Here is a 27,497-nt window from a genome sequence, read left to right as displayed (position 1 = left end):
CCGACGTTGTGTGACTCAGGCTAACGCGTTACGGCGAGCTGTTCGTTCAGTGTCCGGCTAGCATTAACTTGTTAGCAGGCCACGAACCACATTAGCGTCTCACTAGCATTAGCTTGTTGGTCGACGTAGGGTTCGGTTAGCATTAAGTAGCTAACGATATTGGCTAGCGGAGTGCAGCTAACGTGTCACGACGAGCTGACTCCCGCCGCGACTAGATCGGATTTAACACCCGCTGCTAGTCCTAGCTACTTACGGGCTAACGTGTCGAGACGAGCCTGGTGTAGCCTAGTCTCACCCCTTTCCGCTAACCATGTCTACGGCTCCTACTCCCGCCAAAAGGTCGGAGCCGAAGGCTAAAGAGGCTGCATCCCGCCCGTGCCCCGCATCATGCGGTGCCACCATCTCGGGCAGGGACCCTCATCCAATGTGCATCGTCTGTATGGGTGCCAAGCATGCTCAGGCTTCACTGGCGGACCCTCAGGGATGCCCACACTGTGCTTTGATGCCAGAGAAAGTCCTGGAAAGGAGGCTGAGAGTAGCAGTAACGAACAGTCAGGACCCCTGCCTGTCAGCTGCTACTGCTACGAGCGATGTCCGTCATCCGCGAGCCTCCACAAGCTGGGCGGACATGATGGAAGAAGAGTCCCCGCTCATGCCCCCATCGTTCGAGGACCTCCTCGATCAAAACGTGGGCGAGCCGGGTGGCGAGGACGCGGAGGGCGATGCCGACTCCGACCTCCTCGACCTGGAGGACATGGATGAGGAACAGGAGGATGACTCTACCTTTCCTCCCCAGCAGTCCAGGCCACCGAGTGGGGCTGAAGTTGCACCCCTGGTGGACAGCAATTTGTACGAGGTCTGTAAACGGGCTGCTGCCAAGCTAGGCATCCCATGGCCAGCCGCCCAGGATGCCGAAGGCGCAGAACGCGACCTGTACGACGGCAAGAGGCTCCCACCAGCCTTGCCGCCATCAAAGCAGCTTCTGCCAGCAGTCCCAGCCTGCATGAAAGAAATGAGTCGCTATTGGTCAAGCCCTTTTAAAAGCAAGCTTCCGACCAAGGGCTGCTCTAAGCTTGAGATCCAGGGGATGGGTGAACTGGGGCTGACTGAACCCCCAGCAGTGGAGCCTTCAGTGGCGTATCACCTTCACCCTAACCGCAGGGCAATCTCAGCTTCTTCTAGCATTTCTTTGCCCAACAAGATAGATCGCCTCACGGCATCTATTTATCAAAGGACATACAAATATGCTGCACAGTCAGTGTGCTCGCTTAATGCAGTCACACTGCTATCAGCATATCAGGCAGAAATTCTGGAAGACATGGGCCGTCAGCTTGACTCGGGTTCCCCGAACCCAGCCCTCTGGGATGAAATCTGCGTGGTTAATGATCTCATTCTTCGCTCCTCCAGGGGAGCAGTCCAAGGGTGTGGTCGCGTTATGGGCCTTGCAGTCTCGGGTGAGAGAGCCTTGTGGCTAAACCTGTCAGGCCTGGGTGATGCTCAGAAGGCTGAGGTCATGGATGCAGCCTATGACCCAACCAAGGGTCTCTTTGGCCCAGCCCTGGAGAGAATGAGAGAAACAAGCACCCGCAGAAAGCAGGAGGGTGAAGCATTCAATCTCTGCTTACCCAGAAAACCTAACTCTCAGCCCCAGCAGGTGCCAAGAGCTGGCTTTGCAGCAACAGCAGCAGCTGCGAGAGGGAGACAGAGTGGGGTCAGAATGCAGAGAGGAGCAGGAGGCCAGCAGGGTGCCCACCAGGCCAAGGTAGAGAACCGAAGACCTTGGGGCAAGCATTCCTTTGCAGCAGTTGCTGCAAAGAACAAGCCGTCACACCCCGGAGAGGGGAAAAAGAAGCGGTCAGCCTAGCACACCTGCAGCATTCTGTGTCACCCCTCTTTTCTTCCCCAAAGAGAAGGAAGGTGTTAGAAGGGGTAACCAAATCACTCCAAAGTTCAGGGTCTCCGGAAGTTTCCAGTTCACCAGGAGCACCCTCTCAGTCTCCTCCTCCAGTTCAGGGAGGACAGACTTGTGGACAAATGGCGCAGTGTCACCAAACACTTCTAAGCACTCTGTCTGTGTCACCAAGCACTGCCCAGAGTCACCAGACACTTCACTGTGGTTTGGGGGTAACAAAAGAAATAAAACGTGCATTTCTGCAGCCAGGCAGTTTGCCAAGGGCAGAATGTCCCCCCAGTTTCAAAATAAAAACAAAAGAAAATCACTGCAATTTGTCTTTGTTCCCAGCGGGGGGAGCTCACGCTCTTCCCGAGGGGGAGAGCCCCAACTCCTTCCGGGAGACAGGGGTGACGTCACGCTACCGCTTCTTCAGAGGCCCGCTCGCAGCGCGGCTGGAGCGGTGGCGCGCATGCGCAGTTCATCCCTGGGTCTTGTCAACCATTTCCCATGGTTACAGACTACAGTTTGCGGCAAAACCACCGAGATTCGGCGGAGTGTTAGCTTCTGTGGCCAGTCGCGATTCAGCGAATGTGCTGGAGGAGGAAATATCCTCCCTGTTACACAAACAGGCGATCGGAGCGGTTCCGAGCGAAGAAGCTCAGCAGGGCTTTTACTCCCGCTATTTCCTCATCCCGAAAAAGGACGGAACGTCGCTCCGTCCTATTCTGGATCTGCGTGTGTTAAACAAGCATTTGAGAAAGTACACGTTCAGAATGCTCACACACAAGACGCTTTGTCGCTCAATTCACACAGGCGATTGGTTTGTTACAATCGACCTATCAGACGCATATTTTCACATCGCCATTTATCCTCCACACAGGAAATATCTCAGGTTCGCTTATCAGAGCGTAGCGTACGAGTTTCAAACTATCCCATTCGGGCTATCCTTAGCTCCGAGGGTGTTCAGCAAATGTGTGGAGGCAGCGCTGTCTCCATTAAGGAACAGCGGCATCAGAATATTTTCTTACATAGACGATTATCTAATATGCTCACGATCGCGCGAGCAGGCGATCAAAGACTCCGAGGTGGTGGTGAATCACCTCACGGAGCTTGGGTTCACTATCAACCTGGAAAAGAGCCACTTGGAACCCGCACAGTTTACAGAGTATCTGGGGCTCAGAATAGACTCCATCTCTTATCGTATCGCACTTTCAGAGCGGAGGATCGCATCCTTCACTCACTGTCTTTCCCGTTTTCAGCTGGGGAAAGTCGTGCGGTTCCGAGTCTGTCTCCGCCTCCTCGGCCTCATGGCCTCGGTGATATCGGTGGTACACTTGGGGCTGCTTATGATGAGAGATTTTCAGCGGTGGGTCGCTTCTCTGCAGCTGTGCCCTCGCCGACATCTCAGTCGTGGTGTAAAAATAACGCAACCGTGTATTGCGGCTCTCCGGCCCTGGAGGAGCCCGACAGCTCTCGCGGCGGGGGTACCGCTCGGGGCAGTATCATCCAGGGTGACGCTGACCACAGATGCATCCCTGTCAGGTTGGGGTGCAACTATGATGGGCAGAGCAGTGAATGGCGTTTGGTCACAGAGACTCACTCTGAATCACATAAATGTGCTGGAGCTCCGCGCGGTGCTCCTAGCCTTACGGCATTTTCTGCCGTATCTCCGGGGTCAACATGTTTTAGTGAAAACAGACAACTCCACTGTAGTTGCTTATATCAACCGCCAGGGCGGCACCCGTTCCCGGCAGCTACACAGGTTAGCCAGGGAAATAATTATGTGGAGCAGCACTCGGCTCCTCTCCCTTCGGGCAACTCACGTGCCGGGAATTCTGAACAGGGGGGCGGACCTCCTGTCCAGAGGAAATCCACTGTTCGGAGAATGGAGGCTTCACCCACAGGTGGTGGAGCAGATTTGGCAGAGATACGGCCGGGCTGCCGTAGATCTCTTCGCCTCGCGAGAAAACACACAGTGCCCCCTGTTTTTCTCCCTGTCAGACGCACACGCGCCACTGGGCGTGGATGCGCTGGCCCATCCTTGGCCAAAAACTCTGCTGTATGCTTTCCCTCCCCTCAGCCTGATCTCCCCAACACTGATCAGAGTGAGGGATCAGGGGCTGTCTCTGATTTTAATAGCTCCACGGTGGCCATCCAAACACTGGATAGCAGAAATCATCCAGCTTCTGGTGGACGAGCCATGGCCACTCCCCATCCGCAGGGACCTTCTGTCTCAGGCGCGGGGGGAGATATACCATCCCCATCCAGACCAGGTTGCTCTCTGGGCCTGGCCCGTGAAAGGTGGAATTTGAAGGCAGCAGGCATGCCTCCGAAGGTTATTGAAACCATTCAGAATGCCAGAGCCTCCTCCACTCGTTCCATTTACAGCAGTAAATGGCGTGTTTTTGAAGAGTGGTGCCATGAAAAGCAGATTATCCCTTTTCTGTGTTCAGTGGTGGAGCTGTTGTGTTTTCTTCAAGACTTGCTGGACAAAAGGAAAGCTTTTTCCACTATAAAGGTCTATTTAGCAGCTATTTCAGCCTGCCACGTGGGGTTTGGTGATAAACCTGCTGGGCAGCACCCCCTTGTAGGTCGCTTCATGAGAGGAGCGCGTCGAACGCTCCCAGTTTCTAGACCACTGGTCCCTTTATGGGATCTGTCAGTCGTTTTAGACGCCCTCTCCCACCACCCCTTTGAGCCTATTGGGGCAGTGGGGTTGAAGTTTCTCTCTCTTAAAACCTCTCTGCTGTTGGCTCTAACCACAGCCAAGCGAGTTAGTGAATTACAGGCTCTGTCTATTCACCCCTCTTGTCTACAGTTGGCCCCGGGACTCACTAAAGCACTCCTGAGGCCTAACCCAGCCTTTGTCCCTAAAGTGTTGGAAACATCATACAGGTGCCCTACAGTAGAGCTCCTAGCTTTTCACCCCCCCTCCATTCTCTTCCGAGAGGGAGCAGAGGCTGAACACTTTGTGCCCTGTCCGGGCCTTGGGGACTTATGTTGACAGAACAGCTGGATTCAGGAAGTCTGATCAGCTGTTTGTTTCCTGGGCCTCCCCTCACAAGGGCAGGCCCGTATCACGCCAGAGACTAGCTCATTGGATTGTAGAGGCCTTAGCTCTGGCTTATAGCTGTAAGGGCTTGCAGGCCCCCCCGGGACTCCGAGCACACTCCACTAGGGGTGTGGCCACATCCTGGGCGTTGTTCAGAGGTGTATCAGTCCAGGATATTTGTGCGGCAGCAAGCTGGGCTACGCCGCACACGTTTGTCCGGTTTTATCGGCTGGATGTTGCACAGTCATCCCTGGCTCAGATGGTGCTGGATTCTGGTGCCTCAGGTTCGACCTGAGATCCTGGAGTAGCACTGGAGAGTAGCTTCGGGAGCTGGCGCAATCCGGGAGTGGGCCATATCTCCCATAGTGAAACACCGAGCGAAGTTAGAAAAGGAACGTTGGGTTACTTAACGTAATCCCTGGTTCTTTGATAACAGAGTGAGGTGTTTCACCAACACTTCCCTCCTTGCTTAGGCACGGAAAGAAAAAAGTGCTTGGAATGAGTTAGGAGGAGCTGGTCGGCCGTGTTAGTACGAGGGGGCGGAGCCCTGAGCACGGCTCGACAGGTCTGTCATAGACAGACGTGGTGTCATTGGAGCTTCCGTAGTTGGTCACGCCGAGGCGATTCCCATAGTGAAACACCTCACTCTGTTATCAAAGAACCAGGGATTACGTTAAGTAACCCAACGTTTTGACACTGCCTCTAAGGAAAAGACTATTATAGCAAATGGACATTTCCTTTACACATCAAAGAGTGTGTATTTCAAAGACTCTACACTCTTAAAGCCACCTGAAAATACCGCACACTAATAATGTAACAAATTAGTAGAAGCGCTTACACTTAAATAGTGACTCTAACTGAAAGGGATAACTGGACATTCAAAAGAAATACAGTTATTTGCCGTCTTGGTGAGAATTTGAAAAGTCACGTCTATTTGCTAAATTTGTAGCTGGAGCCAGAAGTCAGTTAGCTCAGCTTATTATTAAAACCAGGAAAGTAGGGGGAAAGGTAACAAATTCACCCCGATATTGAAGCTCAATTAATTTAATACAAAACCTAAAGTATAAAAATGACATCCAAATGGAGGACCACGTCTCCTAGTTCCAGTTTTTGCTTTGCTAACCAGCTGCTTGTGCTGACTTTATATTCTCCAGTCCAGTTTTCAGTCTCAGGCCTCACAGTATTTTCCACACTTTGCTTTAAAATGAACTACGGTAATGTTCTATAGCACCTTCAATATTAACTATTCCACTTAATGGCTAATTACATTTAAACATTCAGGCAATCCTGATGCGAAACTGAGGAAAGGAAGGAAAATATTGAAATGTGCAAATATTTTATGAGTGCAACATGAGCAACATACATGGACACAAGACACATGGAGCCGGCAGACTCTCCTGGGACTGGGGAGTCGGCATGCTGCGTCCTCCAGGTGAAGCGTTTTCCTCACTACACAATTCCTTTTTGTTCTGTTTTGACACATACATTATTGCAGTCTATCTACAAAATGTATTCAGCTATTACCAAACGAGACAAAAAAATACAAATTTTCCACCCTTGAGAAATTTTCCTTCTCCAAACACGTCTGTCGAAAGCCTGCAAGAAAATAGCTGTGCTCCCTTGCGACGTGTGAACAAATCGAAGCAAAGAATGAGCTGATGTTAATGTGAAGCCCTTCTACAAAGCCTGCTTCAATCACAACACCTGCGTCTTCCTTCTTTAAAAAAAAAAAGAAAAAAAAATCATACCCCTCGTATAAATTCAGTTTTTTTAAGGACTCATTTTCTGCATTAATATTCATAACGAATCACACAAAAACATTGTCGTGTGAGTGTTTGATAACTTTGAGCAAGCATCTTTTTTTTGAGGAAACTAAGGATCAAAGAAGTGATGCATCTTCAGCACGCTGTAATAGTGTATGACACATCACACTCAATCTGTGTTCAGCTCCAAAGACAAGACAATCACTCTTATTTCTTTGAGAGAAAAATAAAAACAAAAACCAACGTTTGGCAGCGTCACAAGCGCTGGAATAATGCTTTGTGACTTCCTATAACAGCCTTCTCATGTGAATGACGAGCACTTGAATTGTTTTCCTGCTAACCTCCATTTTTGTCACTAGGGGAAATCAAGGTGACTGAAATTTACCCATATCTCTGTTCTTCTGTGTGACTGGAAGTGCTTGCTTCCAACAGGGATTACGCCATACAGGAAAAATACATCAAGAAATTATAGAAGCAGAAACTTTACTCTTACATTACTCTTACTGGACACAACAGTTTGCTAGTGCCTGCTACAAATGAGAGGAGGACAGAAATGTGAACTGCTCTTGGTGACTTTCAAATAAAGTAAGGGGCCGTGAAATGGTATTTTACTTTAAAATTGAACAATCCTGGTAGATATTGGATCCAATTGTATTCTACTGTGCAAAAATCTTGAATCATGTCTTTATCTTTTTCCTCCAAGAAGACAGACTTTCTTGTAATTTAAAAAAAAAATTTTGATCAATAGTGCTCCAGGCTTTCTGAAGGCCTTTCAAAGTTTTTCATTAAACCATTAAAAGTCGCCTTTTCTCTCCAGTCCTTGTACCTGACCATTTTCAGAGGAATTTTTGTTTTGTTAAGCCCTTTAACACTGACCTATGATACATTCAAGTATATGAAAAAAAAGTTACTCGACTCAAGGATGAACTACTGTTGTGGATTCATATAACTTGTATGTGAGTATCTTGGCATTATTAAGGAAACTGGATACATGGAGGACAAAAGAAGTAGCAAGCCTAAAAAGAAAATGAACAGACTTGAGATCCATCCACTCTTCATTGAATCAAAAATTCTTAATGAAGGGAAACGGGGTAGAAAAGGCCAAATACCACTGGGCTGAAAATTAGCGGCTGCAGGGCTGACGGAGTGATGAAAGCGCATTTGAAATTTTTGGTTCAACCCGTCTGGAGGAAGTCAGGAAAAACATACAACAGTGAGTGTCTGGAGCCATCTGTAAAACACAGTGGAGGCTGTGTCATGATTTTGGCTGTATTTCATTCACTTCAAATTTTGATCCATCAAGCAATACCATCAGGAAACTATCTGACTGGCAGCACTTTCATTTTTTTTAACATTACGATCCCGAACAAACCGTCAATGCAGTAAAAATATACCTGGATAGAGAAAACACACAGTGAAACACCATCACTCAGACACAACAGTCACTGTCCCCGGAGTCCAATCAGCAACATTGCTGAACTGAACAGGCAGCCAACATCCAAAGAAGAGCTTTGAATGTCCTTCAAGAAGCTTTGAGATCTATTTCTGAGGATTACTTCAGGAAATGCCAAGAAAGGTTTGCTTAGAGAGTTCAGGCTGTGCTCAAGATAAAGTTGGTCTTACCAAATGTTGAGTTTTAAGCTCAGTAGAATTTAATTAACTCTCTCTTTGCCTTATATATTGTATTTCCATGGATGTTTGCGTGTTTCAGTAAATCATTGCACCCCTTTTTCCATTATCCTAGCAAAATATAAAGAAATAAGGGGGGATTTAAGACTGTACTTCTAAATTACTAATCTAAGACACTTTTCAATGACTGAAATATCCCATCTTTTTATTAACTACTTTTAGGGCTGCCACAAACAATTATTTTGATAGTCGACTAGTCACAGATTATTTTTGCGATTAGTCGACTAATCAGATCATGCAAGTATTAGACGTAAAACTACAGCTTATTGCACCAGCAGCATCTGCTCTTATATAACTATCATTAGCTTACAGCTTTAAGTGTTTAAGGTATGTGCTAACTAAAAATAAAGACAAGATGATAGTTTATTAAATTTGAATGAAATTTGCAGATTGTTTCAGTGAAGTTTAATAAACTCCTTGCTATCTAAAATATAACAGGACACTGGAGTATATTCTCGAGCATCTCACACTTCTGATAATCAGCTGTCTGCTTGACGTTTATTCAGCTGTGTAAAAACTATAACTTTGATCTCAGCCAAACCGATTAACTCAGGAACAAATAAAACACTAAAAAAAAGCCAAACAATAACATTTCCAAGTTATCTAAGTGACTCATATATCATGTTTAACCTGAGTAGCGAAAGACCGCGGTGGGTTTGAAAACGATTTGCCGGGAGTCCGGTGTTCTCACGGGCTCTAGTGAGCCTTGCCCCCGGCTAGCTATCGAGCTAGTGGGTAACAGACGTCTCCGAAAACGTCGGAGCGCTTTTGAAAATATGTGGTGTCTTGATAAACTGAGCAGATATTTGAGGTTTACACAGCTACATTCTTGCCTGAAAATATGTTAAACGTTTATTTTGTGACCCAGAAAGAATAATAAGAGTAACATTAAAACTAACTAGCTGCCGCCATTGTTGGAAACTGAGCTGGGCTGCGCTATGAATTCTGGGACCAGTGTTGCCAACTCCTCAGTAAGGAAAATCGCTATTGGTTGTCCTAAAAGTCGCCAGAAGTCGCTAAATGACGTCATCGCCTAATTTGCATAATTGGTCATGCTAATCTAATTGTAACCCATGTTGTTGGAGAGAGAAATAACATCGTGGAAGAGACATAAAGTGAGTAAAAAACGTCCTAAATGCATTTAGAGTTTAGAACTACAAATTAAATTTCTTTTAGCAATTATTGTTTTTTTAATGTCACAATTCCAACCCTGCTCCTTTACCCGGGCTTGGACCGGCAAAAGTGACCTGAAATAGGCGCTCTGGTGGAGTTACTTTGTGTCTGTGTTTATAAGTAGTTTTAAACCTTGTAATCCACAAAACAGCATAAGAGTAAAAGAGTAAAAGAAGAACTGACTGCGTTACAGCACCCGCTGCTTGTTGAGAGTAAAAGCGATACGTGCTTTCACGTCTTATTTTAGCGATTTTTTTTTTTTTAGAAAAAAAGTCGCTAAGGGGTCTGAAAACTCGCTAAATATAGCGACAAAGTCACTAAGTTGGCAACACTGTCTGGGACACAGCTCCTTCTTCTTCGGGGTTTAACGGCAGCTGGCATCCTTGTACATGCAGTGCTGCCATCTTCTGTTTCAGTCCGTTATTACACTCTTAAATCCTACTACTTATTCCTGCGTCTTTTGGTATCTTACAAAGCTTCAAACGACGCGTCGACTTAAATCAGTCGTTGACGATTTTGATAGTCGACGTAATCGTGACTAGTCGACTAATCGTGGCAGCCGTAACTACTTCTGCAGCAGCACAAAGTCAGACATGTTGATCAAGGCCAACACCTTAATCATTGCTTGTTTCTTAGAAAATTTAGCATTACTATTTTACAGTTTGTCATTTGGCTCATGTGTCTCATCTGATCATTTATACATGAAGTACAAAGAGTTAAGAGACAATATTTATTGCTTGACGACACAATAAATTTATCTTGAATATAATTACTGAAAGTTAATTTCAATAGACTGAGCGTGTAATAGGCTAAGCTTCACTCCAATAAACATTGTCGAGTGAAGATGATAATTGCTCAACCTTTTAATAATCTCCCTTTCATCCATTCAGAGACACTTACAGACATATTCCAAGTTAAGTACTTTTGGCTGAGCACATGCATTTGGAATAAGGCCAGTTTACAACGACACAATTATAGAAAATAATTCCTTTGAGAATAGAACAAGTGAACAGTATGATAAATTAAATTGTTTTTGTGGTTTTTAAAGTGCTTTAGGGGCATTCCCCGATGCAACGTTTTTAACTTGGGAACTACTATTTCTTCCTATTATTTTGGAAATCTTAACATTTATACTTGATATATTTATAAATATAAACAGCATTATTTGTTGTTAGCTTTCCTATAAAGATTTGCTGGGATTACACAGAACATCTTGTGCGCATGCAAAATATGAAATAAATATGAAAATAATAAATATGAAATAAACGCTGATCAATTCAAAAACTACAAACAGTCATGCAAAGTTACCTATGTCAATATATTTTTAATTATGATACTTTACTTTATTTCATTAATGCTCCACTCAGAGCCCATAAGAGTTTCACAGAACATCTCAAAGTGGTTAATCTTCGCCGACCATAAATTAAAAGGCTGCGTCTGAAGCTGCCGCTGCTGCTATTCGTAGTCCCTCATTACTTGCTGATGATAGATTATATGCCTTCAGTTAATCATCAGCAACTAGGAAACATCAACAAACATGAACATGCTGTGAATATGGAAAGCTCTGCTCCCTGAAGCCATTTGGATTTTGATCCAGACAAAGTCATGCTGACAAGAAGCTGATGTCAGTGTGTTGCAATTACAGTACACTTCACATTCTGAAATGCATTTAGACCAGAGGAGCGAAGTGCTGCCTCTGTCTCGCAGTCGGTGATTAATATGTGGCAGCATCGTGATGCTGAAATGCTGAGTTCTGCGTGTAAAATGTTTAATAGAAATTACAGACAGCAGGACGGCACACATCCAAAGACACACATGAAACAAACAAACATACAGGCAAGTATGTTTTTAAAAAATGATACAAAGTACCTTGTCCTTCGGGAGTCTCTCCGAGAGGATTGACTTCAACTTGAGTGGCGTCGACTTTCAGGAACAGATCATAGAGCCTCTTAATCTGATCTGCTGCCTGTGAGGTCCACAGAGGACAGTAATTACCTGATGGTTCGGCTCTGAGTAGTCAGCCCTGACAAGGCTGCTCAGCTTCCCACACAGGCTACATAAAACATGGCAAATCACCTTCAACATCGCCGTGTCTTTTTATGGCATTAATGTGTAAGGAAGGCAAAGTTAAATTACCTGGTGTTAGCACACCTTTCACTTGATTGCACATAGATGTAGTATCGATGCATACCTGTTTTGCTAATGTGCCTTTTGCATTTAAAAAACTGATATTTACAATGTGGAAAACAAATGTTGTCAGTGAGAATACGGGATATTAAACACGACTGCACTTAAACATTATCAATGAAATCCTCCTTTTAAAAGGAACCTCTTTTTAATTCTCTATAGCTTTGCTTCTTTAGTGACAAAGGCAGTCTGACAGTGCAGACAGACGCGCAAAAAATTGTATCTGCACAAAGCTCCCGTCGCCACACAGCTCCTTCAAAACAGTAAAGGTATTTTAGAAATGCTGTAATTATGTCTGAATTAAACAGCTTGGCAACTGACAAACAGCAACCATGGAGAAGCGCACTAACAATGCACACAACTAACCAATAATTTTCTATTTCTCCCATTCCCTGTTTAAAATCAATTTCCTTTCAGTATCCAGCAAAAACAGGCCATAAAAAAGGATGCAATAAAAATGTCATCAAATCAAGTTTGCTTCACAAAGGCAGATTTGATTTTTACTTTTTTGTAATTTATATATTTCATTATTCTATGTGCTAGGATTTGAGTTATCTGATTTCTCATGCCAGTCAGAGCTTGTGCAAAAGAAAACAAATTAAGCCCTTTTTATACTGGACAAACATCTGACTTTTCTCTACAGCGGGAAAGGGTACAGCTGCATTTATCATCGGTCAAATGACTCTAGTCTGCTTGACGGCGTTTCTGGGTATTTATCGGCTCTGCCTTCAATCTGCAGTGATGGAAACATGACTTGCAGATTTTCTGTCCTTTTCCAGCACAAAGCTGTGACGTCGGCTTACATTCTTGACATGGCATGAAAGGCCGAAAGTCTGGCTGCTGTGTGGCTTTAGGCCCACACTGTGAAGCCTTTCATAGCTCACAGACACTGTAAACACACCTGTCACCTCCCCGGCAAGGTGCCGTTAACCCACAGACACAATTCAGCCTTTTTTTATACTGTATATGGGCAACAGCCTGCATGGATTTGCTAACAATAGCAATCACACAAACCAGAAGTTAACTGTTTTTTCCAGTGCTCGTGATGGCAAATGTGAAACAACACATAGAAAATCTGAATAAAAATCAAAATTTGTGTAAATTTGCCCAGAAATAAATACTTGAAATTTTGCCATAAAAATAGGGTTTAATACTAAGAGGCAAAAAAAAAAAAAAAAGATCTAAAGTAATCTTAACTGAGCACACATTTTATTCAGACTGTGAGCTTGGCCTACTGCTGTGCTATTCTTCCTCAGCTTTATTTTCAGAGCAAATGCCTGAACATGACTCAAAACTTTGGGGAGAGGAGAGAAAATGTTTGTTTCACTGTCCTCAAAATCATAACTGGCCCACTGAGATGAGTTTTAGTGGCTAACGCATGATTCACTCACAAAATCAGTGTGTGCCATGTTCCACCAAATAATGATATCGTTAGTACTGTAAGCTCCCTAAGCCTGGCACAGTGCTGTGCCTCACTGCCAAGTATGACAACAGACCACCTGGCAAGTCAGCATAGTATAATGACACTTCACAACTTGCCTCTGGAAAACTAATAATAGCCAAAGTATGGCCTATTTATGACTGGGCAAGCATCTGCCTGCCTACATATATATGAATGTCAGAATCACTGATCCTTCTTTGTGACTTTAAAGCCTTCCATGGGCCCATTACCTGTCTCTGCAGAGCTCCTTTGAAACCCAAATTAGCTGCCATGCGAAGTGCCTGGTCGTCTCTCACACCTTCAAAGATATCTATGGCTTCCTGGTAGATTTGTAGAGAATATGCAAGACAGAGGAAGACAAACAAACGAAGACAAGAAGTAAACATTAGGCTATATCCTAAATAAACTATGCAATATATTTCTGATAATCATACACAGAATGGACCAACTCTCTAACAGCAATAGGCTGTCTATGAAGATGATCACAATACCTCCCAAAAATATATCTAAAAGTGCTCATCACACTCATCAAACTTTTTATAAATGCTTATGATTATCTTATTAATGAGTGCTTATTTGTAGTAGCTGAAGCAATCCCTGAGGTACTAGTGGAGCATCTGCACATGTACGAACTGTTTCTTTCCTAAACCATGTCATTCATTTTCCTTTGTAGACCACAAAATACGTAAACTGTACAAAACCAGAATCAGACACCAGAGTTATAGCTTGCACAAAGCAGGAGTACAGTAACATGGTGTAAAATAATAAAATTTCAGGGAGCATATCCATCACCAAGACCAATGCCAGTTTGCAAAATTGAAGAAAGTGATCCAGATCTATCCTTTTAGATCCTTTACCCACATTCCACTGGGTTTTTATAACATGCAGGTAATTTATGCATAATGCATCGACTGATCTGTGGGAAGTTCTGGGCATGTGTGTTTATTAGGATTGGGCAATTGGCTCCATATTCAAATCGTTCTATCCTCCCCCTTTAGCACTGCTGATGACTGATAGCATCATTGTTGGCAGAGGAGGTTATCCGTCCTCCATAAAGCAGAGTGTGTGACCCAAAAAAGCACATGGTTCAGAGAGAAACGGTGGCTGATTAGAAGCTGAACATATATAAATAAGACTTGCTGGCTCTTTTACTTATTTACCTCACACCTACAGTTTTATTCCATTTAAAATATCTCACCTGCTTCTTCTGCACTTTTTACCAACTATTCCTATGCACGTTCTTCACTGACAGAAACCCCCGCGGGGAAACAAAAAGTTAAGGAGACCATATATAAAGAAACTGCAGTCACATTAAGCTCCAGGATAAAGGAGGACAAAAAGTCAGCCTGGCAGCCTAATATATCCTCCTGTTTTCTCTCTTTTGATGATGATGGATCAGTGTCAAGTCCGGGCATGAACCTGTGTGCACGCTCCTGTGGAGGCACGTCTGTGTTCCAAGTGCTGGTTAGATGTGGAAGTGCAAAATCAAACTGTAGTGAAGCAGATTCAGTTTATTATGAATCTCATAGTAATGATAATTTCATGTATCAATGTGGAAATTAGGTTTTTATTTAAAAAAAAAGTCAACTTGATGGTGCTCACTTTGACACCATCATCCTTCAGCAAAACCCAAGTGTTTGCATTTCATCTGGTAGGAAACATGACTTCAGCAGCCTAATCTTCACTGCCCATCTCCTATTTACAACATCATTACTGCTTCACCTATTGGTGACATCTCATCCATCTGTACAGACAGTCTGTAGCACCAAACAGGGCTGGACAATAACTATTTTAATCATTTTGTTTGATAGTAAAACCACGCATTTCTCATTTATAGAAACTCTACAGTCTTTGGTGAAGTTAATGTAACGTAATTGTCTCAGCTTGATGTTTCACAATGCACATTAGCAAAATAAGATACACGTATATAACCTTTGGAGGTAGCCATCTGTAAACGCTTCAAGGTTACATCTGCTAATGACGATGAGGCCGTGCTGTCGAGAAGCTGTAAATAAAATCTCATTAATGGCAAAAGAAAACATCGAAGGCTGTGTGTGTTTGCACATGTTAAACTCCAGTGTGTTCCTGTATGCGTGTGCCGTGTTCAGCTTCTGCTGTGTGTGCGCGAACAGATCTCAGCTTCCATCTGGAAACTCGGTATGATTTCAACACCCCCCCCCACCAAAACCTTTATCAGTTTTAAAGTAAGATGGTGAGGGGATTATAAAGAGCTCCACTGTGCCAGTAAAGAACAAGCATCATGGTAAGATGTCTAATTCAAGGAAGTTTGGACTGCTCTCAAGTTTTTTTTCCCCCCCTCTTTCTTATTCTTGTAGCTGGTAATCACTGACAACTTAGAAATGACTGAAAAGCAGAAATGTTATACCTTAAAGATGAGTTCTGGGGTGCTGGCAGCCACCTCCTCGATATCCATACCTCCCTGGGGGCTTCCTACCATGACAGGACCATTGAAGGAGCGGTCCATTAGGATGGCAAAATATGTCTCCCTGGTAATATCCAGGGCCTCAGCAACCATCACCTGCACATTGCAAAGCAAAAACAGAGGGGCTGGATAGAAGAAGGTAGCTATGTTACTGATCTGACATCACTAAGAAAACATTATTATTAAGGGGAAAAAAAGGGAAATAAGTCATTTGTGTTCCCCTTTATTCCGACCAGTATTTACAAAAACTCCGAAAATGTTTAACTTTATCTTTTAAAAGTAACACATTTACAACTAGCTGTACAAAACAAGAACATAAGCAGAGTGCAGAGATTGGCACAATCTACGTGCAACAGCTCTGAGGAAATGTCATCTGTTATGAATAAAAGAAACAGAGGCAAATAGAGAGGGATTGTGTGTTCATTCAGAAAGAGGGGCAGGAGGAAGCAAGCAAGAAGCCCATTTGAAAAGGAAAGGAAAAAAAGACTTGACAGGAAACTATCAGTTCTGTGGTGGCTAATGGGGTGCAGGATTGGTGGAAGGGGTGTTTGTTTGAACATGCACAGCCCTTATGTTCTGCTTCCACCTTATCGCCCAGTGAATGAGGATGGATCGGCTTTTCTGCGCTCCGTGTTAACAGACAGCGCTCCTATCTTCTTGTCCGAAAGTTGTTTTCCCCACTCACTCAAACAACCTTTTAAGTTGCCTGTCGTTTGACTTATACCAGTTTCTTCTCTCAAACTAAACATATTCTTTTCTCCACAGTCTATTTCTATCTTTCTCTGCCTCGCTCACCTGTCCCGCCTCGTTTCCTCATCTCTCATTCAGAGCTATGAGAGTGAAAATCCACACAGATACACGAGTGCTGCCCCTTATCTGTGTTGTAGGACGGGTTGAGCGTTGGTGTGTGCTCCCATTGGCAGGTTGACAGCTGAGCTCTGGCTGTCATCGGAAACGCCGGGTTCTGACTACACCGTTATTGTACTCGAGCCGTTAGGCGGCTCTTTGCCACGTCAGATTTCTGTGCTGTGTGAGATTTTCTTGGTAAGACAATGATTGTAGATGTCCAATTGGTTTTCACTTCTCTTCTCAGTCAGATCTAATCCAGGTTTTGGCCATATGTTTGTGTCTTTTATCCGCCTTTGCCTTCTGCCTCAGACAGCGAGTTAACTCTGAGCTTGTTGAATTTTCTGTAGCCGCCGTCAATAAAAATGATGTGTGATGCTCATTTGATTCAACGTAAACTTTACTGGGGAAACAGAAACAGAGATGAGGAGAGACAAAGAGGAAGGCAGCAGGACACACAAACAAGCCACAGACTGAAACGGCTTCGTCACCTGGAAAACGTCTGTTTTCAGGGGGGACGACATGCAGCATGCGAGCAGAGAAAATAGTATTCCTGCTTGTTAGTGGCGCACAGAAACAGTTGTTTACCAGACACTTTAAATTCACAGTGGGTTCTGTTCAATTTATGCAATGAGCCATAACACCAGCTAGTGCAACCCAAAAGTAAACATCGGGGGCTAGCTACTATTAAAACTGAGCACAAAACAACAACAACAAAACTGATATTAATATGACAGAAATTAATTACTGGACTCAAAATGACTTGAAATGAGGTCAAAAAAAGGCAAGAAAAGATAGTGAGGGTAGAGATCTTTTCCTTCCCTCTGTCTCTGCAGTGGCTCACCGTTTTCACTTTCACTCCCTCTTTTGGTGTCTGCTTAGTAGTCAGGTTGAAACCCAGCATCTTATTGGCCAGCTCACCAACGACAGCGGGGCTAAAGGACAGAGGTTGTAGGTCAAACAATATCACTTCTTTGAAATAAATCTTTATCATAAAGCCAAAAAATAAAAGACTTCTAAAATAAAGGTGGAAAAAGCAGGAGGGGTCTACAGATGAAAGCGCATTTCTTCCCCTCTCAATAACTTTGTTCGGTTGAAAAGAAATATGTCTCAGCACTTTCTCGGTATTAGTCCAAAATATTCTGATGAAGGACAGCTTTTGGGTACACGTGCACACTGCTGTGAATCAAACTCCGCATTTTCTCTCCATTTAAAAGCAGCACGCATGCTGAGGCTGCTTCTGTTAGCCTGCTCTGCTTTTGCAAGTGAATACAAATGAAGCTCGGGGTTGTACTCATCCTTTGATAGATGAGAGGAAGGTGAACTGTGCACTCATGTCACTGTCTGGGGACGATGAACTTCACTGTATCTCACTTTCATTTCATTTTCATTTATTTATTCATTTTCAGGCACAACAAATACCTATATTGAACATAAAATACACAAAACAAAAAACAAAACTTGCCTGAAAAAGGAGTGGGACGAAGAAAACTTATTAAATCCCACCCCTATACTCACTCATCAACAAAAAAAAACAATAAACTTCCCGCAGCTACGCCCATCACTGCATACAGACCCATCAACAGCCCCGGGCAGATACAAGCATCTAAGCGGCAGCTCGCAACCAACAATTAGAGCCTTCATAACTGAATACAGAATATATAAATTATAAATTGCATTACCACAGGTAACAGGCAGTAATAACTACAAGTAACAGACACACATACATATACATACATATATATCTACACACACAAGTACATATATGTACATACATACGCACACTTTATTTTTTATTTTTTATTTTGGAATCCATACCAGCAATGGTAAGAGGACAGACATTACAGAGCACACTAAAACCCATCATTGAGTATACTGTGACCAGACCAACTGTTTGTAGAGAAATTTAAATCTATGAATATTTTTGCATTGTTTCAATTGTAAACTCAGACTGTTCCAGATTTTCACACCACATACAGACACACAAAAGCCTTTACGGGTTGTTCGAGTTCTGGGTAATTTGAATTCTCCAAAGCCTCTCACATTATAAACCTTTTCTCGAATTTCAAATCTAGTTTGTAAATTTGCCGGTAAAAGTTTAGTAAAAGCTTTATACAAAATTATGGATGTATTGTAATTAACCAGATCCTGGAATTTAAGTAACTTTGCCTGAAGAAAGAATTTGTGAGTATGATCTAGATAACCAGCCTTGTGAATAATACGCAGTGCTCGTTTCTGTACTGTGACTAATGGATTAGTTGTATTTTTATATGTATTTCCCCACACTTCCACACAATATGTAAGATATGGAAGAACCAGGGTACAGTACAGAGTACGAAGTGCATCTTTATCAAGGAATTGTTTCACTTTGTTCAAAACTGTGAGGCTTCTGGAAATTTTGGTTTTTATGTGTCTGACGTGGGGTTTCCATGAAATTTTGTTATCAATTATAACTCCCAAAAATTTGTTTTCACTCACATTATCAATTGGTACACCTTCAATGATAATTGGTAATTCTATATTATATTTTAAATTACCAAAAAACATTGCTTTAGTTTTATTTATATTTAATGATAATTTATTTATGTCCATCCATTTTTTTATTAATTTTAGCTCCCTGTTTACAGTCATTACAAGATCAGTATAATCATCGCTACTGAAAAATATGTTGGTGTCATCTGCGAACAGTATGAGTTTAAGTACTTGAGAAACGGTTAGTTATGTCTATAACTTCTGTTCCCTGAAGGAGAGGAACGAGGTACAACACATAAGTATGGGATATCACGCCCTCGCGTGTCCTGGCTGAAGAAACCTTTATTCACGCCTTTACGGCAGATGACGTGTGATGACACGCGCAAGGCCCCGCCCGCACATATAGCCGCTGCCATCACCGTCATCCCTCAGTTCGATAGCCGCTCTTCACCGAGCCAACTGCTCAGTGGGGCCACCCTGTGTTGTACCTCGTTCCTCTCCTTCAGGGAACAGAAGTTATAGACATAACTAACCGTTCCCTTTCAGTCGATTCACTCGGTACAACACATAAGTATGGGACCTATATACACGCCCCGCAGAGCAGCCACCGAACCGGAACGGGACCACCACATCCTTAGTGAGTGGTAGACCCAGCAGAAAGGACAGCATGAGCCACCGAAGGGGCTGTAACGTCCAACCGATAAAACCGCACAAAAGTGTGCGGCGACGCCCAATTAGCCGCTGCACAAATATCAGCCACAGGCACCCCTCTAAAAAGAGCCCATGAGGTCGCCATCCCCCTGGTGGAATGAGCTCCCACCCCGTGGGGCAACGCAAAACCTCCGGTGCTGTATGCCAGCGAGATAGCTTCTACAATCCAGTGGGACAGCCTCTGTCTGGACAGAGCTCTACCTCTATTCGGATTAGCGAAGCAGACAAACAACTGGTCACACAAACGCACATCCCGAGTGCGCTCAATGTAGGTGCGTAGCGCACGCACCGGACAAAGAGAATGCACCCTCCTCTGCTCCTCAGATTCAAAAGGAGGGGAGCAAAAGCTCAGCAACTCAAACTCCATTGAACTATAAGATGCAGGCATGACCTTGGGAAGATAGGCGGCATTCGGACGCAATACGACCTTGCGGCCATCAGGAGAAAACTGTGTGCAGGCAGGATGCACAGACAGCGCATGAAGGTCCCCCACTCGCTTCGCCGAGGCCAAAGCGAGAAGTAATGCGGTCTTATACGAAAGAAGTTTCATATCTACCGACCCAACGGGTTCAAACGGAGGGCCACAAAGGGCCTCCAGCACCAAAGACAAGTCCCAAGCCGGGACACTGGACTTAAGCACGGGCCTCAGCCGGCGAACCCCTTTCAGAAAACGCACGGCGAGGGGATGCGCACCTGGTGTCACCCCGTCAAAACCGATATGACAAGCAGATATAGCCGCTAAATAAACCTTGATCGTCGAAAACGAAAGGCCTTTATCCAACAGCTCCTGCAGGAATGTCAAAACATCCACAATAGAGCACTGAAATGGGAGAGTGTGGCGGTCCTGGCACCATCGCTCGAAGGCTCGCCATTTGTAAGCGTACAAGCCTCTAGTAGACGAGGCCCTGGCGCTCTGAATCGTCGCTACCACACTAGGTGGCAGACCCTTAGCAACCAAGTTTAACCTCTCAGCAGGTAAGCATGAAGGTGCCACAGATCCGGGCGCGGATGAAACACTTCCCCCCCCGCCTGAGAGAGGAGATCCCTGCGGAGAGGAAGCTGCCAAGGACTTGCTGCAAGCAGGCTGATTATTTCTGCATACCACGACTTCGCGGGCCACCAAGGGGCCACCAGGATCAGAGAGAGGGAATGCCGACGCACCCTCTCCAGAATTGGAGATATCATTTCCACTGGGGGAAATGCATACAGGAGCACGTCTGGCCATTGGTGCGCTAGCGCGTCCAAGCCCAAGGGTGCATCGTGGTCGATTATGGAGAAGTACAGGGGGCAGTGAGCATTCACCCTGGAAGCAAAAAGATCTATTTGCGCCTCGCCAAATAGATCCCAAATCTGAGCCACTATTGAAGGGTGTAACCTCCATTCTCTCACCAGAGGACCCCCCCTGGAGAGAAGGTCCGGCCCCAGGTTCAGGTGGCCCGGGACATGGGTGGCTCTTAGAGTCAGAAAATGAACACTGCACCATAACAGCAGAGAGCGAGACAGCTGCAACAGGGGAAGAGAGCGTGTTCCTCCCTGCCTGTTTATATAAGACACCACTGTTGAATTGTCCGTCCTGACTAAGACATGCTGGCCCTGCAGGACTGGACGGAAACGCTTTAGAGCTAAGAACACTGCTAACAGCTCTAAGTGGTTGATGTGCAGCTGGCGCTGAGCCGCGGACCAGATCCCTCTCACTGACGCACCCTCGCACAGCGCTCCCCACCCACTTAGGGAAGCATCTGTGGACACCACCTTGCGAAACAACACCCTCCCAATCCGAGAGCCCTGGTGCAGTAGCCCGGGCTCCCTCCAAGGACGGAGAGCTAGCATGCAAGACGCAGTTACCGGCAGCCTCCTCCGGAGGTGACGCGAAGCACACAAACGGTGAGAGAGAGTCCAGCGTTGAAACGCTCTCATTTTCAACAGCCCAAGCGGCACTACGGCGATCATAGATGCCATCATGCCCAACAAGCGCAATATCGTCTGGAAACGCAGTCTGCGTCCCAGCTGAAATTGAGCGAGGCAGCGATGAAACGCGGCCACTCTGTGCTCTGACAACCGTGCGCGGCTGGAAAGAGAGCATATTTCCAGACCGAGAAAAGCGATCTGTTGACCTGGGATTAGCGAGCTCTTCTGAAAGTTCACAGAGAACCCCAGTGTCTGAATGTGTGACAGAACCCGCGACAGCTGCGTCTCCGCCTGTTCTCTGGAGCAAGCCACGAGAGCCCAGTCGTCCAGGTAGGCCAAGATGCGGATGCCCCTCTTCCTGAGGGGCGCTAGCGCTGCCTCGGCACATTTCGTAAAGGTGCGGGGAGCGAGCGACAGCCCGAACGGCAGCACTAGGTATTCGTAGGCTACGCCCTCGAATGCAAACCTCAGAAACTGCCTGTGTTTCGGGTGTATAGCGACATGAAAATAAGCATCTGTTAGATCGATTGTCGCAAACCAATCTCCCGGGCCGACTGCACTCAGGAGCTGTCTGAGTGTTAGCATCTTGAACCTGTACGTTCGCAGGTACGTGTTCAAGACTCGCAGGTCGAGGATGGGACGAAGCCCTCCCCCTTTCTTCGGAATGACAAAATAACGGCTGTACCAACCTTTGTCCGTCTCCGAAGCGGGGACCACCCGTATTGCTCTCTTCTGTAATAGCGCCTGTATTTCCTCTCTGAGTACCAAGGCTGCCTCGGGGTTGACAATCGTGTTCACGACTCTTTGGAAACGAGGCGGCTTGACCCGGAACTGCAACCGGTAACCCATGGCAACGGTTTGCAGCACCCACGGAGAGGGGGCGCAAGCGCGCCACTGAGGGAAGTGAGCAGCCAGCCGGCTGGCCTGCAGCACTGACGGCGGGGCGCCGTCGCCCCCCAGTGTGTCTGCAGGGGACTGCATCCCCTGCCTGACCTGGCTCATTTCGCCTGCAGGTTGAGCATTTGAGATTGTTTGAGAGTAAACAACACTCTTTATTGATTGCAACATGGGAACATGTACATTTATACATTTTGTTGGGTGCACCTTTTCCGGGGCATAACAATGAAAAACAGCGGGAACACTCGATGTGGTCGCTTGAACATTCAACACATCTGAACCGTGTGCAGGGGTTATGTGCTTGGGAGACCGCGATAGGGAAGTGCAGCGCCTTCTGGGGCTGACAACCTGAACAGAACTTAAGCGGCACCTCTTGTGCGGCAACAGAGGGGTAAGAGCAGCGTCTCCCTGCTGCCGGATCCCTTCCCCACTCGCAATCACAGCTAGGAGGGCTGAGGCTTCTTCCTCCTGGGCGTCGGGTCCCGTCGGGGGCCCGGGGGAGGGCCTTTGCCCCAGGCCGACTGGCGTGGAGCTCGGGCCGGAGTACGTGCTCTCGCCGGCGGCCCTCCCACTCCAGCAGTGGGCGCCGGTCTCTTGCCAGCTGTCAGAGGAGCGGCGGGCCTGTGAGAGCTAGCAGTGGGCTTGGGCTGGGGCTGGCGTCTGGGGATGATGTCGCGCAGAGCTTCCGTCTGCTTCTTCCTCAGATCGAATCTAGCCTGAATGGCTTCAAGTGAATGTCCGAATAACCCAGCCGCAGACACTGGTGCGTCCAGATACACAGCTCTGTCTCTATCAGGGACGTCGGAGAGGGTCAGCCACAGGTGCCTCTGCGCCACCACTGTCGAAGCCATCCCTCTGCCCAGGGAGAGCGCTGCACAGCGAGACGCACGGAGGATGTAATCCGTGGTGACTCTAACCTCGTTAAGAAGAGGTGACAGCGGGCTGTCCTCCGGAACCAGCGATCCAAGCTCCGCCAGGCACATTGCTTGGTACGTCTGGAGCATGGTGACGGAGCTCATGGCTCGAGCGGTGCCGGCCTGAGCCCGATAAATCTTCTCCAGCTGCGAGGCCGAGAATCTGCAGTGCTTGGACGGCAGAGTTGCGGGGCCACCGACACCATGGTTATGGGACGGGGCCAGATAAGCAGCCAGAGACGGCTCCATAGGGGGTGGGTTAGCTAAACCAGCTCCCTCGGCGCCGTCCAATTCCATGTACTGTCCATAGCCGGGCACAGTGACGCGGGTAGACAGAGGTTTGTCCCATGACGCTGTTAGCTCGCAGAGAAAGTCTGGGAACATGGGGAGGCAGTTTTTGGCCGTTGCGGGCTCCGGTGGAAGGAAAAAACCCGCAAACCGCGACGGCTTCCGAGCTGGTGGAGGAGAGGGCCAGTCCACCTGCAGCTTCTCAGCGGCACGGCGAAACAGGGAGAAAAGAGAGGTGTCATCGTGGCCGACCGGCGCAGCAGCGGCGGCATATTGGGTCGACAATGAGCTCTCCTGCTCATCCTCCGACAAACCATGGATGTCCAGGCCGATGTCCAGCACGTCATCGTCTTCCTGGGGAGCGCTGGCGGGCTTCAACCCAGGCTGAAGCCCGTCAGCGCTCCTGCATGGTTCCGGTCCGTCATCGGCTAACCCGTCAACGTATTCCATGTGGTCAGCCCAGCTAATCGCGGGGACATCGACCTGAAAATTTTCGTCTTCGGACTCGGACGAAGCCGGGGCTCCAGACTCGGAAAGAAGAGGGTCATGCCGTGCGACAGCCGAGCGTCCCAGCACTCTTTCCACAAACGTCACCCGTCTTTCCAGGGTCGAGCGTCGGAGCTGGCGACAAAACGCACAAGCTTCGGGCTCCGTCAACGCTCTCCTAGCGTGGACGATCCCCAGGCAGACAGGGCAGGCATCGTGCTGGTCGCTGTCGTGCAAAGAGAAACCACATCCCTGAGGACAGGGGCGAACAGAAGATTTCTGCTTTGCTCGCTTCGGTTTGGAGTCCATTCCCAAAACGCAAAGCGAAACGCTGCACAAGAAAAACTTGAAAATAGCGCTCCGCGGGCAGCCTACGCACCAGCTGGGCGGTGGAGGCTAACACCAACAGGGGCAGTTAAGCTAGGTTCAAGTTGGCAGACAACGGAGCTAACTAGCAGTAGCTAGCTAGCCCAACTCAGCAGAGGTGTTCTCAGCGAGGTGAAGAGCGTAAGAACTGAGGGATGACGGTGATGGCAGCGGCTATATGTGCGGGCGGGGCCTTGCGCGTGTCATCACACGTCATCTGCCGTAAAGGCGTGAATAAAGGTTTCTTCAGCCAGGACACGCGAGGGCGTGATATCCCATACTTATGTGTTGTACCGAGTGAATCGACTGAAAGGGAACATCAAAAATATCATTTATGTATACATTGAAAAGTTTTGGTCCCAACACTGACCCTTGGGGAACACCACATGTAATACCAAGTTTCTCTGAATGGTAATGCCCTATGCTAACATATTGTTCCCGACCTGTTAGGTAACTTTTTAACCAGTTACCAGCTTTCCCTCGAATACCATATCTTTCCAATTTATCCAGTAAAATTGAGTGATTGATTGTGTCGAAGGCCTTTTTGAGGTCAACAAAAATACCAACTGCATATTTATTTTTATCCAGTGTATCAGTAATTTCTTCTACTGCCTCAATTATCGCCATTGAAGTGGTTCTTTGCGTTCTGAAACCATACTGACCAACATTTATTATTTGATGTTTTTCAAGGAATTTTTCTAATCTTGAATTAAAAAGTTTTTCTAGAATTTTTGAGAATTGAGGCAGTAGAGAAATAGGCCTATAATTGGTAAAACTGTGTTTGTCATTACTTTTATATAGTGGTATTACTTTCGCAATTTTCATTTTTTTTGGAAAACAACCGGACTGAAATGATAAATTACAGATATATGTTAAGGGACTAGCAATATTCAGAATAACCTGTTTAACTACAGACATATTTATGTCATGATAATCCATTGAAGACTTACTTTTACATTTTAATGTGATATTTATTACTTCTTGCTCATTTGTAGCTGAGAGGAACAGTGAAAAGGGATTTGATTTTATATTACTGATATTTTCATTTTTATGACACGGGATGTCCGCTGCTAGTTCAGGGCCAACATTTATGAAGAATTTATTGAACCCATCGACAATATTACTCATGTTGTGATTTTCACCATTTGCATCAGTAAAATATTCAGGATATGATGTTCCAGAAGATCCTTGTTTAATTAAGTTGTTTAACACATCCCAAGTTCCTTTTATATTGTTTTTATTTTCATATAATCTTCTTCTATAATAAAGTTGTTTGCTCGTTCTTATAATATCAGTCAATTTATTTCTATATGCTTTATATCTTTGTTCCACTTCTTTTGTTTTTACTTTGATAAACTGTTTATACAGATTGTTTTTCTTTTTGCAAGCATTAATAATTCCTTTTGTGAGCCAAGGACTTTTTATCTTTTTTTTCTTTGTCATGTGTTCGTTTACAGGACAATGTTTATTGTACCACATAGTAAAAATATCTAGAAAATTATCACAAGTTTCCGGCCTTTCCGAACCCCGAAGTAGGGTGATGATGATACATGCTTGGGACAATTGTCATAAATCACCTTTCTGCCTTTGCGGTGGCAGCAAGTTGTAGCTACCTTTACTAAGAAGACAGCATTTTTTTTTTTTTTTTTATGTATTTTATACGGGGGAAACTTGGTGGAGGGAAATGCAGTTCCTGAGCAAAGTAAAGCTCTTTTAAGATTTGTTTAGCCTTTTGAAAAATGCATAAGATTTCAGAGTGAGCCCTCATTGAAGAAATACATCCATCACACTTCGCAACTCTGAGCAGGAACAAAATAGTAGCACAAAACCCAATAAACCCGAGCGGGGAAACTGAAAATGGGGTGAGTAATGCTTCAGTCGACCTTAAAGCCCCTTTTTCAACATTTAATTGAGGGTAGTTGTTCGAAAACGAGACAGTGGAAGAAAGAAAAATGTTTATTTGCAGCCCGAGTAATCCTGACTGTGTCTTTGTGCCTAGGGAGCATCTTCAGAAAGCTCTTTGAGCCTCCTCGCTGTAAAAGCTGCTGTTGTTGGAGAAAATAACATCAATCTATTTCCTACAGTAACTCACAGTGTGAAATGCACGTAGGGGCATACTTACTCCTTCGTTAAGTGCACTCCACCTTTAAGGCCGCTGTCGAACACACCCTTGCCTCTGCCCCCGGCCAGAATCTGAGCTTTCAGCACGATCTCTTTGGCATCTGAACAACAGAGTGAGACAGACAGAGAGATAGAGAGAGGGAACGAGACAAAAGGAGGAGAAGAGAAAGTCAGACGGAGCACTTAAGATATAAGCTCATGCCCTTGAACGCACCCTTGAGCCTGTCAATTATTTGTCCATATGATTGAAGGAAGGAAAGAGGGAGGAAGAAAACAGAAGGCTGGCTAACATTCCTTAGCAGAGTGATCATCTGCAAGACTTTGACTTTAGTTTATACTAAGGTCCTGTTGTAATGCATCACAAAGTTAACTCTATTAAGTCTACAGACAGCCGGATGGTGGAAAATAAATATCTTTTGTAACCTAATGTTATTCTTCTTGGCTCAGACAGTGACAGGTCTTAACCTTCCCACCAACCCAACAGGACTCGTGGACAACATCCTTTCATATACATTTCAGATAAGACTTCCTTAAACACCAATTATAGTGCATTCCAGATCTAAGGGCTCCCAATGAGACATTCATCTGTTTATAGTCCAGTAAAGAACATACCAGTTTTATCAATGGACACTTAAGTCCATTAATTAATGTTTTTTAAAGAAAAAGTACAGGTGGTTTAACTTGTCAACAGCATAAATGCATCTTTTAAAGATTATTTTTTGGGGCATTTTAACCTTTATTTGATAGTACAGCAGTGAAAACAGACAAAAAAAGTGGGGAGACAGAAGAGAGAGAAGGAGACACAGGTCAGCTTGAACCTGGGCTGCTGCACTATAGCCTTGTGGC

General features: G+C 45.5%; 2 protein-coding genes across 2 annotated transcripts in view; one reads left to right on the top strand and one right to left on the bottom strand.

Moving 5' to 3' along the window:
• The window catches only part of suclg2 (succinate-CoA ligase GDP-forming subunit beta), a 118,880-nt gene that overhangs the window by 51,986 nt on the left and 39,397 nt on the right, over window positions 1-27,497 (bottom strand). Inside the window, exons 3-7 of the mRNA XM_085353071.1 lie at window positions 26,653-26,752; window positions 17,333-17,423; window positions 15,586-15,738; window positions 13,430-13,519; window positions 11,441-11,537 (exon numbers count right to left, since the gene is read on the bottom strand). Coding sequence (XP_085209197.1) covers window positions 11,441-11,537; window positions 13,430-13,519; window positions 15,586-15,738; window positions 17,333-17,423; window positions 26,653-26,752 — 531 coding nt within the window. The remainder of the gene's footprint in view (window positions 1-11,440; window positions 11,538-13,429; window positions 13,520-15,585; window positions 15,739-17,332; window positions 17,424-26,652; window positions 26,753-27,497) is intronic.
• On the top strand, window positions 160-2,315 carry LOC146631736 (uncharacterized). The gene has a single exon (XM_085353070.1). The coding sequence runs from the start codon at window positions 311-313 to the stop codon at window positions 1,862-1,864; it is 1,554 nt and encodes a 517-aa protein (XP_085209196.1). The 5' UTR covers window positions 160-310; the 3' UTR covers window positions 1,865-2,315.

This window comes from Diplotaxodon limnothrissa, linkage group LG5 (genome assembly GCF_057381915.1).
Source record: "Diplotaxodon limnothrissa isolate DT_005_m linkage group LG5, D_limnothrissa_male_GT1.1, whole genome shotgun sequence".
In the NCBI taxonomy this organism is placed as follows: Eukaryota; Metazoa; Chordata; class Actinopteri; order Cichliformes; family Cichlidae; genus Diplotaxodon; species Diplotaxodon limnothrissa.
The sequence above is the reverse complement of the archived record's forward strand: the minus strand, read 5'-3'. Positions and strand labels throughout refer to the sequence as shown.

Excerpts from the sequence above, each read along its gene's own strand:
- LOC146631736 (XM_085353070.1), top strand. The coding sequence starts at position 311 with ATGTCTACGGCTCCTACTCCCGCCAAAAGGTCGGAGCCGAAGGCTAAA.